The sequence below is a fragment of the Schistocerca americana genome, chromosome 5 (genome assembly GCF_021461395.2).
Source record: "Schistocerca americana isolate TAMUIC-IGC-003095 chromosome 5, iqSchAmer2.1, whole genome shotgun sequence".
NCBI classification, from domain to species: Eukaryota; Metazoa; Arthropoda; class Insecta; order Orthoptera; family Acrididae; genus Schistocerca; species Schistocerca americana.
The window spans coordinates 603,033,088-603,051,008 of record NC_060123.1 but is presented as its reverse complement, the minus strand read 5'-3'; the positions used below and the strand labels follow the sequence as shown (position 1 = coordinate 603,051,008).

General features: G+C 40.3%; 1 protein-coding gene across 1 annotated transcript in view; it reads right to left on the bottom strand.

The window, feature by feature from the left end:
- The window catches only part of LOC124616577 (insulin-like peptide receptor), a 418,803-nt gene that overhangs the window by 9,209 nt on the left and 391,673 nt on the right, over window positions 1-17,921 (bottom strand). Inside the window, exons 20-21 of the mRNA XM_047144897.1 lie at window positions 13,744-13,909; window positions 9,586-9,760 (exon numbers count right to left, since the gene is read on the bottom strand). Of these exons, the coding sequence (XP_047000853.1) occupies window positions 9,586-9,760; window positions 13,744-13,909 (341 nt within the window). The remainder of the gene's footprint in view (window positions 1-9,585; window positions 9,761-13,743; window positions 13,910-17,921) is intronic.

The following is a 17,921-nucleotide window of genomic DNA, read 5'->3' as shown; positions in this document are numbered from 1 at the left end:
TGCCCATGGCTTTACCGCTATTGAATACATTTCCCAACATGCTTCGGGCCCCAAACCTCATTCCTCGTACACTTTACTAACTTTATCCTAACTCCCAACTACAACTCATTTGAAAGGAAGGTATACAAACAAATCCGCATCACAGCCGTGGGTACCCACATGGCACCCTCCTATGTAAACCTGTTTAGGGGCCATCTAGAGGAGACCTTCCTAGCCTTCCAAAATTCCAAACCCCTTGTAGCGTGGTTCAGGTTCACTGACAATATCTTCATGATCAGAACTCAGAGCCAAGACATCCTATCTTCATTCTTCTCAGCTTTAACACCTGCTCTCCACTTCACCTGGTCTTCCTCAATCCAGCATGTCATCTCCTTGGATGTTGACCTCCTCTCTGATGGTTCCACCCACATTTGTGTCCACATTAAACCCACCAACAACCAACAGTACCTGCATTTCCACACCAAAAAATCCCTCCCATACAGCCTGACCACCTGAGGACAGCATATCTGCAGAGACAAGAACACCCTTGCCCAGTATGCTGAGGGCATCACCAAGGCTTTCACAGACAGGCACTATCCTAAAGACCTAGTCTACAAACAGATCTCCCTTGCCATTTCCCCTAACACCCCCAAGAACCAGCCACCAAAGAGTGCCCCCTTCATCACCCAGTACCACCCCAAACAAAAATTTTAAACATGTCAAAGCTTTAATTACCTGTCGTCACACCCAAAAATGAGGGGCATCCTACCCAAGATCCTTCCCATTCTTTCTAAAGCGGTATTCCATTCCCCATCCAACCTGTACTACATCCTAGCCCATCCCAAGTCCTTACCACAAGGACCTACCGTATTTACTCGAATCTAAGCCGCACTCGAATCTAAGCCGCACCTGAAAAATGAGACTCGAAATCAAGGAAAAAAAAATTCTCAAATCTAAGCCACACCTGAAATTTGAGAGTCGAAATTCAAGGGGAGAGAAAAGTTTTAGGCCGAAACAAAGTTGGTCCATTGTAATATGAGACACAATTTAGGTCGAATGAATGACGATACAGCTACAGTAGTTTGGTTGGAGTTGTAAGCTTAGCAGTTAAGCTTTACCAGGTAACCATTGCCATGAGTCAGGCGCTCCGTCCTTATTTATACGGGTACCCTTCCTTTTTCACGTGCTTTGTCTGGTTTGAATTGATTGCTTATTTTTCTTTGATCTGATAAGCGCCATTTTCTTTGTTATAGGTGTTTACGTCACTCTAAGCTGAAAATTCATTACTGTACTGTGTCATGCATTGTTTGTCACATTCTGATAGTGCGTGTTTACGGCCTGTTGCCGCTCGCGGCACGGCTTGCTTTTGTGCGCGCTACCGCCGCTTACAACGAGAACCAAATAATAGACTCCATATGATAGAAGATGTTCTGAACGAGAGTTTAGCGAAAAATTTTCTCCGTTTGAAAATCTTTGTAGGTGCCTCTTTAGTACATTACATTCTGCACAGAAATTAGAGTCATCTTAGATTTAAAAATCTAGTCAATTGCTTTGCTTCATTTCTGACTGTATCACTATTAGGCATAAGAATAATACGAATATAAACATGACATGATATGTATATTCTTCCGTGTTTGCTGTTGTCTCACTCTAGTTTCGTAGTTTATCAGGCAGACAGGATTTAAATGAGATAGCAGCAAACACGAAACAATACATGACAAAATGTTTATATTCGTATTATTCTTATGGTGAAGAGAATACTGCATGTGATTCACAATTCATAAAAGTTCCTATTGGCAACCATCTCTTCTCACAGGTAGGAAAAAATTCAGAACGTAGAGTTGGCCATATTGACGAGTAGAGTTGGCCATATTGACAAACATCCCAAACAGTCTTGCCAGTCGGATTTTCGTAGTACATTAAAATGCTGCTACATTCGAAGATGAACGACACGTAATTTGTATTTACTTCGTTGGATAATGTATGAAAATGCAGTGGTCGAAACTCGGGGCGGAGAAAAAAGCTCGTCTTCCACCTTTTTTTAAATTTATTTACTGACGCAGAGGATTTGGTGCTAGTATTTATCTTTGTGCCTACAAAGCATGCCGTGTAGCGCTACATATATTCGACGGCAGAAGTTAGTTGTGGCGGGACCCACCAACATTTTTCAGAACTTCCACTTGCTTTGCACTCGATTCTAAGCCGCAGGCGGTTTTTTGGATTACAAAAACCGGAAAAAAAGTGCGGCTTAGATTCGAGTAAATACGGTATGTAATACCCAGATGCAAGACCTGCCTAATCTATCCACCCAGCACTTCCTATTCTAGTACTGTCACAAGCTTATCATACCCATCAGCGGCCGGGCTACTCGTGAAAGCAGCCAGTTTATACACCAGCTCTGCTGCAATCATTGTGCAGCTTTTTATATTGGTATGACCACCAACCAGCTGTCCACCAGGACTGCCAAACTGAGGCCAAGAGCAAAGTAGACCACACTGTGGAACAACATGCAGCTGAACATAACATGCTTGATTTCAATGACTGCTTCACTACCCGAGCCATCTGGATCCTTCCTTTCACCACTAGCTTCTTTGACTGCACAAATGAGAGTTATCCTTATGACACATTCTCCCCTCCCAAAATTATATCGGCCTGAACCAACAGTAACATAATGTTCCCACACCCTCCACTCAACATTATCCACCCCCTCTGTCCTATCAGCTCCTCTCCTCTCCATTCTTGTCTCGCACCATCTCTGTGTGTTGTCCTCTGCCAGTGTGTCTGCCCATCTTTTCCATTCTTCTCCTTTTTCACTCCCTGTTCCCCCATTCCAATAACCAACTCCCTGCCCCTCAGCCTCCTGATGCCATGCCTGTTGGCAGTCTACTTCCTATACGCTTAACCAGACAGCACTCTTCTCTCCCTCCACCCACGCAGTGCTATATTCCCTTTCCCGCCTCCTCCAGATTGCTGTTTCCAATCTACAGGACAGCTGCATTCCAGTCTGAGCTGCTGGATATGGCAGTCATGTGTGCATGAGGTGTGCTTGCTTTTGTGTGTGTGTTTCCTCTTCTGATGAAGGCTTGGGCTGAAAGCTAACTTGTATATGTCTTTTAGTCATCCCAGTCTGCAACTTTCTCTTTATGGGAAGCAACAATCTATCTTTTCCTTATATTATAGACAATCATTTCTAATTTAGAATAGTATTTACAATTCCAGGAGTTGCAGTATGTCTCATTGTGCTGCCATAATGTTAAGCCAATAAGCATTAACAATACTGCCTGTTGTTTCAGTGATCCGGTACTTGGCTGCAGAATTTTATGCATTCCTCTGTCGACAGAATAGGAACTGGAATGTATTCTTCCCTCCTAGTCCCATGTTCAGCTTGCTGTATTGCTTGTCCACACTTCAATTTCTTTCAACGAACATTTACAACAATAATGTCACTGTCTATGATGTCCTTCATTGTTACCTTTAATCAGTATACCCATATAACTGCTTTCCTCTTGCATGCATCCACCATGTCACATCCTTCACAAATATACCACAGAACACACACTTTAAAGTGAAGGAATCGGCATGTGTACTTCCACATCTACACACTGCAGTACCACTGGGAAGTGCATGGTGTCTGGTACTTGAAAATGTACCACTTACTAGGACATATACCTGTTCCATTGGAGTATGCAGTAAAGATTACCTAAATGCCTCTGTGAAAGATACAGTTCGTCAAATCTTGTGAAACATGAAGCATTGCCAGTACTTGGATGGGTACACCACACACTGGTGGCTGCTTTCCCTTTGCCTTTACATCAAAGAGGAGGAGGGGTGGTTGCATAAACTACCTGATCACCAGACTTTGCACCGATGACCTGGATTAAATTCCAGACCTCTCCACAGTGTCTCATGAACTGAGGGTATGTGACACATCATCATCATCATCATCATCATCATCATCATCATCATCATCATGATCCAACACAATCATGACACCACACACACACACACACACACACACACACACACACACACACACACTACAGTCACCTAAACTTACCACAGACACTCAAACGCACAACTCTCATACTTTGTGGAAGAAAGGTGCCAGTGTTTGTGAAGGATAGGAAATACCTCTCCATACATCTCCATGAGGCTCTTTGTGAAACAAAGGTGCCAGTGTTTGTGAAGGATAGGAAATACCTCTCCATACCTCTCCATGAGGCTCTCCTGTAGGCCAAACAAATATGACCGTTCATGTTGCCCTTCTCTGTGTTTGTTCAATGTCCTCTGCACTCTTTAGTTCAGGTCACACACACACACACACACACACACACACACACACCTGAGCAATACTCTGGGATGAGCTAGACAATTGTTTTGTCAGCAATCTCCTTTGTAGTCTGACTGCAGTTTCCCAGCATCCTACCAATGAACCAAAGTCTGCAACCTGCATTACCTACAACACAGCTTATGTCATAATTCTATACTGTATCGCTACAAGTTGTATCACTCAAGTATTTGTGTGAGTTCATTGATTACAGTTGCTGTTGTAATCAATGATACTGACAATTTAAAGCAAGTTGCCAGAATTTGCAATGTTTTGAAACTTTTACAAGATCTGCCTGAATATTTCTACAGCGTTTTTTAGACAATGCTTTGATTATAGATAGTTGCATCTTCAGCAAAAGTCATGTTACTATTAACCCTTTTGCTGCTATGGACATGCGTACATGTCCTGCAATGCCAATCCCCATGTGCTGTGGATGTGTATTCACATGCCACTTGGGTTTTTCTATGGTGCTACTGACGTGTGAATGCATCTTGAGCTGCCGATCTTTCACTGCTGCAGATGTGTTACCTCCATATCTCAGTGAATAAAAAGGTTTCGAGTATGACAGTAAGACTACGTTTTTATAGTTTCTAACACATAATTCAAGAAAACCTAACAATTTAATTTCACAGAATGGGCATATGATTACTCAAACTGAACAGCTCAATTTTCTAGGTGTTCAGATAGACAGTAAACTGTCGTGGAAAGCCCACATTCAGGATCTTGTTCAAAGGCTTGTTGCCATTTTTACTATTTGAACAGTTTCTGAAGTAAGTGATCGTTCAACACGAAAATTAGTCTACTTTGCTTATTTTCATTCGCTTATGTCGTATGGTTTTATATTTTGGGGTAACTCTTCCCATTCTAAAAGAATATTTTGGTTCAGAAATGGGCTGTTCGGGCAATAAGTGATGTTAAGTTTGCGAACCTCTTGTCGACCACTGTTCACTAGCCTGGGTATTTTGACATTGGCCTCTCAATATATATATTCTTTAGTGTCATTTCTTGTTAACAATATCAGCTTATTCCCAAGAATAAGCAGCTTTCACTCAGTTAATACTTGGCAGAAATCCAACCTCCACTTGGCTCGGACTTCCTTAACTCTTGTGCAGAAAGGTGTGCAGTATACTGCCGCATCCATTTTCAATAAGCTACCACAAGAATTCAAAAATATTAGCAGTAATCCATGCACTTTCATATCGAAACTGAAGAGTTTCTTCAATGATCACTCCTTCTATTCTGTTGAGGAGTTCCTGGAAAAATTAAAGCTCATTCTTATGTTATATTGTTGACTGTGTTTACTGAAACTTATGGCTTGACATGATTGTGCTTTTGTTAATGTGTGTCAGTATGGTACTGAGTCAAATACTTTTCAGAAGTCAAGAAATACTGCACCTAGGTGACTGCCTTGATGACAGCTTTCAGTAAGTCAGGTGGTAAAAGTGCAAGTTAGGACTCACATGACGGATGCTTTCATAATCTGTGCTGGCTGACATGGAGGAGTTCATTCCATTTGAGATACCTTATTACATTTTACATAGTGTTGTCTGCAGCACTAAGGATCTTATGGGGGAACAGAGTGAGCTGAGTTTCACAATATCTCTGTTTGCCAAATCCATGTTGGTTTTTATAGGGGAGATTTTTGTTCTCTGAAAGCATCATAATATGCGAGCACAGAACACGTTCCGTAATTCTACATCAGATTTACACCGATGATATAGGCCTATAATTATGTGTGTATGTCTTACGGCCCTTCATGAAAATGGGAATGACCTGCATTTTTTTCCAGTCACTAGCTACTCTTCATTGCTACTGCAGTCTATGATAAACTGCTGCTAGAAGGGAGCAAGTTCTTTTGCATAATCTTTGTAGAATCTTAGAGATATCTCTTCTGGTCCTGATGCTTTTCCAGCACAAAGCAATTGTAATTGCTTTTCTATTCTGTGATCGGTTATTTCAATATCTGCCATTTTGATAGTTATACAATGATTGAAATGAGGGACGATGATGAGGGACCATGTTATGATCTTCTGCAGTTACGTGTATCTGTCCTACAACTCTTCCTGAAAAAGGGAATGATCTGTTCGTTTTTAACTGTCTCTTTGGAAGACGTAATTCAGTATTTCAGTGATGGTACAAATAGTCAGTTTTGCCTGCACCCCACGTGCACTGAATCAGTGAATCTGAAAGGAACTGAGAATGGGCTCCATTCAAATACAATGTCTGGATTAATCAAACCTATTCTCATGCACATAAATTTCATTCACCGCTGATAAGTATGCATCCAGATCTTTAGATATCACAACAGTTGTTAACAAATTTTTATGTTGACCTGTAACAGTCAAATTAAATTAATTGCTGCACGCTACAACCCCATGTGTCTAAGTGCTGTATTTTCCATTCTGGTAAATAATGGAGTCTTTTAAAGTGTCACGATAACAACTCACAAGATTATAAGATCCCCACAACTCTGAAACTGGTTGCACCGGGGTGGAAAAGGAAAAGCTCCTGTCAGTGGCCACCACCAGCTGATGAGTCTACAGTGGTTTGGAAGCTAGCTAATTGATTATTAAGTAGTTTAAATAGTTTTGAAACATAAAGTGGCCAGTTGCAGTTCACACATAGTACTTCCACTTTTTCAATAACAACTGCAGTGTTTTGTGCCCAGAATGGAAAAGATATTTGAAAGTCAGTTTGAAAGTCAGATTGAATATCAATTGTAGCAATACTTAAATAATGCATAATCAACACATCAAAAATAGATGTTATAGAATCCACAGGTGTTTGTGTTTAAGGCATTTGGAGACAATGGCCGGATGGACAGAAAAATAAATCAACAGAAGAATATAAAAGCAGTGGAGTGCTCCTGAAAACTAAATAGTGTTTTCAAAACAAACATTTTAATGTGTTTGAAACAGAAGGTGTACAGTCTGTGCGTACCACAAAAACTGAGTTGTGGCAATGAGGCACAGACTTTGAATGTGAAAATCATTCAAAAACTACGGGTTGCTGAATCATTAATGAGGTGGTATATGCTAGGTATGAGTACGAGAGACATCAAATCAGACTAATTGAATAGGTACAGATGAGAGTGGAAAACTTAATTATGAATGCAACTAAAATTAATTCAAGGTAGACTTGTCCTGCAATTTGATGGTAGCGGACAAAGGACGTTATTTGATGGATTTCTATAGATAAGATATAATAACACAATAGATGGTAAACAGATGGTACTAAAAAAATACAGGAGCAAACAAAAATATATACAGTTCTGAAGCATGTTTTACAGAGGGTTATCCAGCAGTGGTTTTCATATGGATGACGATGAGTATAATGATGATGATCTACATCTGCATCTACACACATACTCCACAAGCCATGATACAGTGCATGGTGGAGGGGACCCTGTACCACAGTTGGTAATTTCCTTTCCTATCCTAATCACAAAAAGAGTGAGGGAAAAATGACTGACTGTATGCCTTCGTATAAACCCCAATTTCTCTCATATTTGTGGTCCTCATGCGAAATGTTGGTTGGCAGTAGTGGATTCATTCTGCAGTCAGTTTGAAAAGCTGACTGTTTAAATTTTCTCAGCAGTGTTCCTTGAAAAGAAAGCCACTTTCATTCCAGGCATTCCTATCTGAGTTGCTGCAACATCTCTGTAATACTTGCATGTTACCCAAACACACTGGTGACAAATCTTGTAGCCCACCTCTGAACTGCTTCAATGTCTTCCTCTAATCTGAACCTGGTGCGGGTCCCAAACACTCGAGCAGCACTCAAAAATGGGTTGCACTAGTGACCTGTATACGATCTCCTTTACAAATGATCCACACTTTCCTAAAATTCTCCCAGTAAACCAAGATCAACATTCACCTTCTCTACTAATATCCTTACACGCTCGTTCCATTTCATATCGCTTTGTAACGTTACACCTAGATATTTAATCAACTTGACTGTGTAAAACAGCACACTACTACATCATAGGTTTGTTTTTCCAACTCATCTGCATTTTTCTATATTTAGAGCTAGCTTCCATTCATCACATCATCTAGAAATTTTGTGTAAGTCATATTGTATCCTTTTACAGTCAATCAACAATGACACCTTTCCATGTGCCATAGCCTCATTATCAAACAGCCGCAGACTGCTACCTGCCCTATCCTCCAGATTATTTACGTAAATAGAGGATAACAGCGGTCCTATTACGCATCCATGGGGCACTCCTAACGATACCCATGTCTCTGACGTCGTCAAGAACAATGTACTGGGTTCTACTACTTAAAAAGTCTTGGAGCCACTAATATATCTGGAAACCTATTCTGTACACTCATACCTTTGTTAACAGTCTGCAGTCAGGCACCATATGTCAAAATGCTTTTCGAAAATCTAAGAAGATGGAATCCGCATGTTGCCCTTCATCCATACTTCACAGGACATCATGTGAGAACAGAGCAAAATGAATTTTGTGCGAGCAATACTTCACAAAACCTTGCTTATTCGTGGACAGAAGTTTTTCCATCTCAAGGAAATTTATTATATTCAGACTGTGAATATGTTCAAGAACTATGCTGCAAATCAATGTAGGGATACTGGTTCATAATTTTTTTTTTTAATACAGTAGTCACCTGTGCTTTATTCCAGTCACTTGGGGGCTTGGGCTGAGTGAGAGATTCACGATAAATACAAGCTAAGTAATGGGCCAATGCCGTAGAGTACTCTTTGTAACACTGAACTAGGATTCCACAGGACCTGGTGACTTATCTGCTTGCAACTCCTTCTGTTGTTTCTCTACACCAGTGATGTTTATTACTATGTCCTCCATATGGGAGTCTGTGCAATGGTCAAATGATGGTATGTTTGCATGGTTTTTCTGTATGAACGATTCCTAAATGCAAAATTTAAAACTTCAGCTTTCCTTTTGCTATCTTCTACTGGCACACCAGACTGATCAACGAATGACTGGATAGGAGACTTAGCATTGCTTAGTGACATTACACAGGATCAGAATTTTCTTGGGTTCTTGGCAAGATCTTCTGCTATGATGATGATGATGATGATGATGATGGCAGAAACAAGGCAATCTGTGCTTATGTTCCTTTGTCACCAAAAGGAAATTTTAAATGAGAACTAGAACATACATTTTATATATATTGTCGAAAAAAATGACTAAATGTATACTTCCTTCTCATGATCCACTACACAAAAATGAATATGATACTACATAAGTGTGATCCAAAACTGCAGTATATTTATACTCTGAATACTACACATACCTTTTCGATAATAATCAGTCTCGTAGATGTCCCTTGTCATTCCAAAGTCACCAATTTTTACAGTGAGATCCTCTGCAACCATACAGTTACGGGCTGCGAGATCACGATGCACAAACTTCTTTGCTGAGAGATATGCCATACCATCAGCTATTTCTATTGCCATTTGTAATATGCGCTGAAAATGAAATGTTAAGAAAAACTAAATAATGCATTTCAACATATTTTATTTTAAACTAATACAAAATAAATTTTTAGCTGAACACAAAATTATTAGTACTGCCTTATAGTAATACAAATAGCCAGGGTGTCCAGGAGAAATGGTCAATATTTAAGGGTGTGACAGGAACAATCACTCGAAGCAAAAAATTCTAATAAACATGGGCACAAAAATGCGTAACTTCCTCATCTTTGCTATTGTAAAACACCTCTCTTCTATTGAACAAGAACTAATCCTCCTGGGACTGCCTGTACAGCCTTAAACATTTTAAGAATTCTCATCAAAATCCTAAATTTTTGTATAAAAATAATCTTTATTTAACCTGTACTAATTAGTAGCCACATCAAGATAGAAAACTGGCCATTTAATGTGAACTGTGAGGAGAGCTACAGGCTCTTTCAGCCTGGGGCACCAGTTATTGCAGGCCAGTGGACTACATCAGCTTCTAGCCCACTCATGATGCAAATATACTGGATCAAATGGCAAGAATTACACATGACCATTTTGGGATGTCCACGTTGAAATTGGTATCAGTTCCATGAGGCAGTTATACCAACAATAGTTACCAAAGTGCAAAGTGCAACTAAAACAAGTACAGAGATCTATATGTTCATCAAACTGATAAAGAGGTGCAGTGCCATATCTCCAAGAGGAACTTAAACCACTGAGCTCTGGGCAGGAGCATGAAAAGGAGCTGTGGCTCAAATTTATAAGAATAGCTGACCAAACGCCGGGTACATACATTGATCAGCCAGAACATTGAGATCACCTGCTTACTAGCCAGTACATATAGCCACCTTTGGCACAGATAACAGTGATGGTGCGTCATGGCATGGAAGCAATGAAGCCTTGGTAGGTTGCTGGAGGGAGTTGGTATCACATCTGCACACACAAATCACCTAATTCCCACAAATTCCAGGGAGATGATGATAAGCTCTGATGCCACATTCAGTTACACCCCGCATGTGTTTGGCTGGGTTCAGATCTGGCGAGCTGGGGGCCAGCACATCAATTGGAACTTGCCATTGAGTTTTTGAACCACACCATCAGACTACTGGCCTTGTGACATGGTGCATTATCTAGCTGAAATATGCAACCCCCGTTGAGACACATATTCGTCCAGAAGGGGTGTTCACGGTCTACCACCAGTGTACGATACTCCTTGGCCGTTATGGTGCCTTGCATGAGTTCCACTGAACTCACAGGTGTCCACACGAATGTTCCCCAATCTCTGCCACTGCGCCAATGTACAGTGCCGACTGTCATGTGCCCATTTCAGTTGTAGTTACCAATGTCATGGTGTTAACATTGGCACAAGCATGGGTTGTATGCTGCAAAGGCACATTGTTAGGGGTGTTCAGTGCACTGTGTGTTCAAACACACTTGTGCTATGCCCAGCATTAAAGTCCGATGTTAGTTCCACCTCAGTTCGCCACCTGTCCTGTTTTACCAGTCTGTCCAGCTTATGACATCTGACACCCATAATGAAGAGTGACTGCCCAACCCCATGACATGTGGATGAGGTTCCATCTTGGTTTCACCATGTGTCATAGACACTCATCACAGCATTCCTCAAATTTCCAACAAGTCATGTAATTTCTGAAATGCTCATACGGAGCCTCCGGGACATCACAATCTGCCCTTGGTCAAACTCAGATACATTGTGCACCTTCCCCATTCTCCACACAGACAGCACTCTCACTCATACTACATGCACAGGGGCATGTATCTGACTAACAGTCATTCCACGCCAGGTAATGCTTGCTATTGCCTGGAAGGGTTTATATCAATAGTAGCTTGGTGGTCATAATGCTCTGGCTGATCAGTGCAAGTACCTAGCAGAACAGCTTGTCACAGAAAGGATTCTTCATCCTATAGTATCTCTGTAAAGAAACTTCTAGAGAAGCATCACCTTCTCTACAATGGGTATGAAAAACAGTATAGAGTTATGCATCCACTACATTTGGCTATCAAAAGGGATATTTATGAAGCCCTCAATGCCTTACATAGCAGAATCTTACCAAAAGATCTCTCACAAAATCCAAAGATATTCTGCCCTTACAGAAATGCAGTCACCTACAGCAAAGTTTATGTCCAGACACTCAGGGATAAGAGAGAAAACGAAATTGAGGGTCGTCATGCAAAATCAGAAATGCTGAATTAGGTTTTGAAATGGTCTTTTAAAAAGAAAAGTTCATGAACATTGCTCACTTTCATTTTAGCTCCACTGCAAAGCTGAATGTTGTAGGTATTAATGTCAGTGGAGTTGTGAAACAGCTGAAATCACTGAACTTGAATGAGGCAATGAGGCCTGATTCTGCACAGACTTTTGAGCAGATTTAGCCCCTGTTTCAGCGATGGTATACTGAAGGTACCCTGAACAAAAATCTGTGGCCAATAGTTGGAAGAAATTGCAGATCACTCCCATCAACAAAAAGGGTACCACAAAACTACAATCCAACACTTTGATACCTATCTTTTGTAGAACCTTAGAACACATTCTGAAAATATATGTAATAAAGTATCTCAAAGAGAATGACCTCCTCCATGCCAACCACCATGGATTCCAAAAACATCGATCATGTGAAACTCAACTCACATTTTTCTCACTTGATATCCTGAAAGCCATGGTTTAATGTAGTCAAGGAGATCCAGTATTTCTTGACTTCCAATAAGGGTCAAAGATTTGTTGGATAAATGGAAAAGTGTCACAGAGATGCTGAAAATCCTGAATTGGCAGACACTGAAAAACAGATGTGAACTATCCCTTGGAAGCTTATTTATAAAGTTTCAAGATGCAGCTTTAAGAGAGAAATCTACTGAAAAACCTACTTTATATCATTGTCATACAGATCACAAAGACAAGATTAATATAATTACAGTACACACAAAGGCATTTAAGTAATCATTCTTCCCACATTCCATATGTGAATGGAGTATGAAGAAGCCCTAGTAAGGAGTGCAATGAGAACTATCCTCTTCCATGCACTTCACAGCAGTTTGCAGAGAATGGATATAGGTGTGGATATTAATATGGATTGGACATTGATGGGATGGAGGAAAAAATAACACTATAAATAATTCATTTAGTGACATATTCTCATATGTTAGAAAACCAAGCAGTTTATGTTGGTGTCACAGGTAAATTGAAAATGTATATTTTTTTTAGTAACTGAATGAGTAAAAATGTTCTCTCAAACAATGGAAAGTTCATGTTGGAATATCAACAATTGTGAAAAGGGTATGTTAAGTTGCAGAAAGGCACAATGGAAAGACTGTTACACACTGAGCTTTTGGCCAAAGACTTCTTCTGAAAAGAAAGGAAAACACACACACACAAGCAGGCACACCTTCACATACATAACCACAATCTCTGGCTGGTCTAGCCAGTCTGGCTAGAGCAGCCAGAGACAGTGGTCATGCGCACATAAGATGTGCTTGCCTTTTTTTTTGTGTGTGTTTTCCTTTCTTTTCCGAAGAAAGCTCAGTGTGCAAGTCTTTCCGTTGTGCCTGACTACAATTAAGTGTGACATTTTTATGGGGAGTAAGAATCTATCCTTTTCATAATTATTAAACATATTTTGTGTATGATTTTAACTACATCCTTAGTGAGCAACAAATTTTACATGATACTTGATAATGTCCTCAATAGACAGTCACTCTGAAGTACAGCTGATAACCTTCATTTCCAGTCATTTGTGACAGAAACAATTACATGACAGAATACAACAACTAAATTAATAGTTAGAAAATTTCATAACAAATGTCCACACAGAATCACACACCACAGTCAGTTTCATTACTAATTTTCTGGTATCACGTATTACTCTTCAATGCTATGCATATAAATTTACGTACAGCATTGCTTGCTGATATTTGAGTTATTATTGCCAATTTGAAACAACTGTTGCGATGATCATTCTGAAAAAATCTGGCTCTACCTTTAGAGTAGGTGGCTGCCGTGATGGGTCCATATTTACATCTGGTCTGTGAGAGCGCAGATACGTTTTCAGATCACCATTGGCCATGAGTTCCATGACAACTAAAACAGGTTGTCCTTTGGAGACTACACCCAACAATTGAACCACATGATGTGTGTTGAATGCCCTGCAAAAAATTTCCACTGCATTAAAAAAATTAATGGCACATGACAATTCCTTGTTAAGCATTTGATATGAAATGTAAATAAAAAACATTTTTGCTCAAAACTGACATCAGAAAAGACAGAACTAAGGTACAATAATGTTGTAGATCTCATGTGACAAGAAAAGGGGTTCTTAATAAGTTGAATAAAAAAGGGAGATTTGGGTTCAATATCTCATCAATTACGAGTCAACAGAAGTGGAGCTCAAGCTCAGAACGGTGAAGAAGGAAACTGTTCACAGTGTTTTCAAAACCACCATTACAGCATATGCTGTATGCAATTTTGGGGGAAAAATATAAATAATTGGACAGGATTTGAACTCTGCTTCTTTTATCAGATGAGTCATATATAAAAAAAAGATTGATCAGAGGACTTCAAATGAATACAAACTGAGAAAATGTTTAACTTCAATGATACTTCACAGAAAACGTGGTCCGCAGACGGTGAGCTCCAGTCTGTGAGCGGCATGTATAACACCCTTTCCACTGTGACAGGGTATAAAGTGGGGAGTCGTGTGAATACTAACACTATGTGATCAAAAGTATCCGGACACCTGGCTGAAAATGACTTACAATTTCGTGCCGCCCTCCATCGGTAATGCTGAAATTCATTATGGTGTTGGCCCGCCCTTAGTCTTGATGACAACTTCCACTCTCGTAAGTGTATGTTCAGTCAGGTGCTGGAAGCCCTTTCTTCACGGACTGCTGCACTGAGAAGAGGTATCGATGTCGGTCGATGAGGCCTGTCACGAAGTTGGCATTTCAAAACATCCCTAAGGTGTTCTACAGCATTCAGGTCAGGACTATGTGCAGGTCAGTCCATTACAGGGATGTTACTGTCATGTAACCACTCCACCACAGGCTGTGCATTATGAACAGGTGCTCAATCCTGTTGAAAGATGCAATTTCCATCTCTGAATTGCTCTTCAACAGTGGGAAGCAAGAAGGCGCTTAAAACATCAATGTAGGCCTGTGTTGTGATAGTGCCACACAAAAGCAAAACAACAACGGGTGCAAGCCCCCTCCATGAGAAACACAACCACACCATAACACCACCACCTCCGAATTTTACAGCTGGCACTACACACCCTGGCAGATTACGTTAACTGGGCATTCACCATACCCACACCCTTCCATCGGATCGCCACATTGTGTACCATGATTCATCACTCCACACAACTTTTTACACTGTTCAATCATCCAATGTTTATGCTCCTTACACCGAGTGAGGTGTTGTTTGGCACTCACCAGCAGGATGTGTGGCTTATAAGCAGCCGTTCGACCATGAAATCCAAGTTTTCTCGTCTCCCACCTAACTGTCATAGTACTTGCAGTGGATCCTGATGCAGTTTGGAATACCTGTGTGATGGTCTGTACAGATGTCTGCCTATTACACATTATGACCCTCTTCAACTGTCAGCGGTCTCTGTCAGTCAACAGACAAAGTCGGCCTGTACACTTTTGTGCTGCACATGTCCCTTCACCTTTCAACTTCAACTTCACTATCACATCAGAAACAGTGGATCCAGGGATGTTTAGAAGTGTGGAAATCTCAAGTACAGATGTACGACACAAGTGGCACCCAACCACCTGCCCACTTTCAAAGTCTGTGAGTTCTGTGGAGCGCCCCACTCTGCTCTCTCATGATGTCTAATGACTACTGAGGTCACTGATATGGAGTAGCTGGCAGTAGGTGGTAGCACAATGCATCAATATGAAAAACGTATGTTTTTGGGTTTGTCCGTATACTTTTGAACACATAGTGTATGTAAATGAGAAAGTCAGTCTTGAGGGAAATGCCTCAAGAAATCTAAAATGGCATTATATTCCCTGTCACACTGCAGATCAATTACTTTACAGATCAGTGACTTGGGTACTGGAGCTTTTTCCCATTCATTGCCCCACAAATCCCGATTTATTTCCCAACATGACTGGTGCTTTGGCTGCAAACACAAAAACTAATAAATTCCATGACAAACCTATATTTTCAACACTTTCTTCAACACTGCTAAGAATGTCACATGCCAACTGCGTGCCTGAGCTTTCTGCACTTTCACAGAATGCTGTGGAGTATGCAGCAAACTATTTACAAAGGTTTTGCACACTGGTTCTGAACATCGTCTGCCACAGCCCATGTGGGACACACGACTATTGCGTCTGATAAATTCACATGTGAAACTCTTCTGCCTGAAGAGTACATGAAAGTTCAGCTGCAACTGCCAAGTGTTCATTTATTAAATCACCCTACGTGAAAGGGCACAAGGGCATAGGCAAAAGTTGTGCAGTTTTATAGCTCATGTGAGCAGCACCATCAATTGATTTTTCTTTTTCCTCTTCTTTCTCCTCAGAGGACTTCCTTTCAAGTTTTATAACCTCTTCAAGTTTTCCATTTCGATATTCTTTGATGCATTTGTAAATTGAACTTCATGGAAGTAGTTAATGTCTTGTGATACACTAAACATTTTGTGAACTCATTTCTCATTTGTAGATTTCAGTTCCTCTTTAGGCAAAAACATCTGAATCTGATCTTTGAATTCTTCTATCGAGGAAGGCAACTAGTTTTAACTTTTGGTATTCTTTTATTGCAGACTTCCTGAGGTCTTCTCATTGCCATATCTGTGGTTTCCATATAGGTGTTAACCTGTGGTTACGCTGATACAACTGATAGTCTTTTAAATGTTTAGATCTGACAGAATATAGTCTACATCAGTACTGCCTATAGTGCACATAAAAATACATGATGGTATCCTAGTTTTCATAATAACAGCTCCTTCCTTGAGGAGAAGAGGATAGGTTGGGCGAAAGTTAAAGAGGATGAGGTCCTCAAAACAAGTGAATCCCTTTCATCCTGTGATTTGAGTGGCCTGCCCTTCCTTTTTATGCTTCTCCAGCCTATACCGCTCTCTTCTGCAAGACCATTATTATTCTGAAAGCTAAGATAGTGTGGTGTAATTTTATACCTGTCTATCGGCAGTACTGATATTTCACCCCTTGAAGGCCAGTAATAGCCAGCAATTATGATTTATAATTTTGTAGTTTTCTCATGCGAATGTTCATTTTTACAGAATACAGTCAGTGACTAAAGTGGGTGGTTTTGCATCCCATTTCTTGAACTAAATGTTACCTACAACTAGCTTGTTTCTCATATCAAAATATAAGGGGAGGGATCACCCAACAAATTTCTTTAACGACATCTATGCGGAGCCAGTGTAAGCTCATATTCCATTGTTTGCAATCCAACATAGTCCGTATTTTCTTCTGAGCCATTCAGAAAGTCTGCTTTTTCTTCTTTGGTGCATCCTGCTCACAAGTTACCTGGCTCATACAATATTTGTTCCCATTCCAATTCAATCGCAGCTTAATTATTTTGTTACTAACAAACTACAATCCACAGCAAGAATCCAAATCTTTGTGGAGAACACACATCTAAATCTTTGTGGAGAACACTGCTCCATGTATTGACTCTTAAGGGTTTCCACGCAAGTAAAACATATATTTAAGGCATATGATGTGTCATCAAAAAGTAATAGGAATTTTTGTTTTTCTTAAAGAATTTTTGTGTATTCATCGACATCAACTTTGTCTCCTACAAAGAAACCCCCCTGAGATATATGCACATGTGCCAGCACTTTTTCTGGAACTCATTTTTCATTATGGTGCTCAGCTCCTCAGCAATTCTGTTTTTATCTCATCAATGGGGGGGAAAACAACAGCCTTTCACGGTTCTATTCAGCCTCGGGAATAAAAAGAAGTTGCAGGGGGACATGACCAGTGAATATGGTGGCTGACACAGCATAACAGTTTTGCTTTTTGCCAAGAAATCACACACAAGCAATGAGGCATGAGCGGTAGCATTATTGTAATGCAATTTCAACGAGTGGTTTTACCACAATTCTGGTCATTTTCCAGACTGCTTCACACAAATGACAAGTAACTTGCAGGTAGTATTCCTTATTGATTGTACGACCATAAGGTA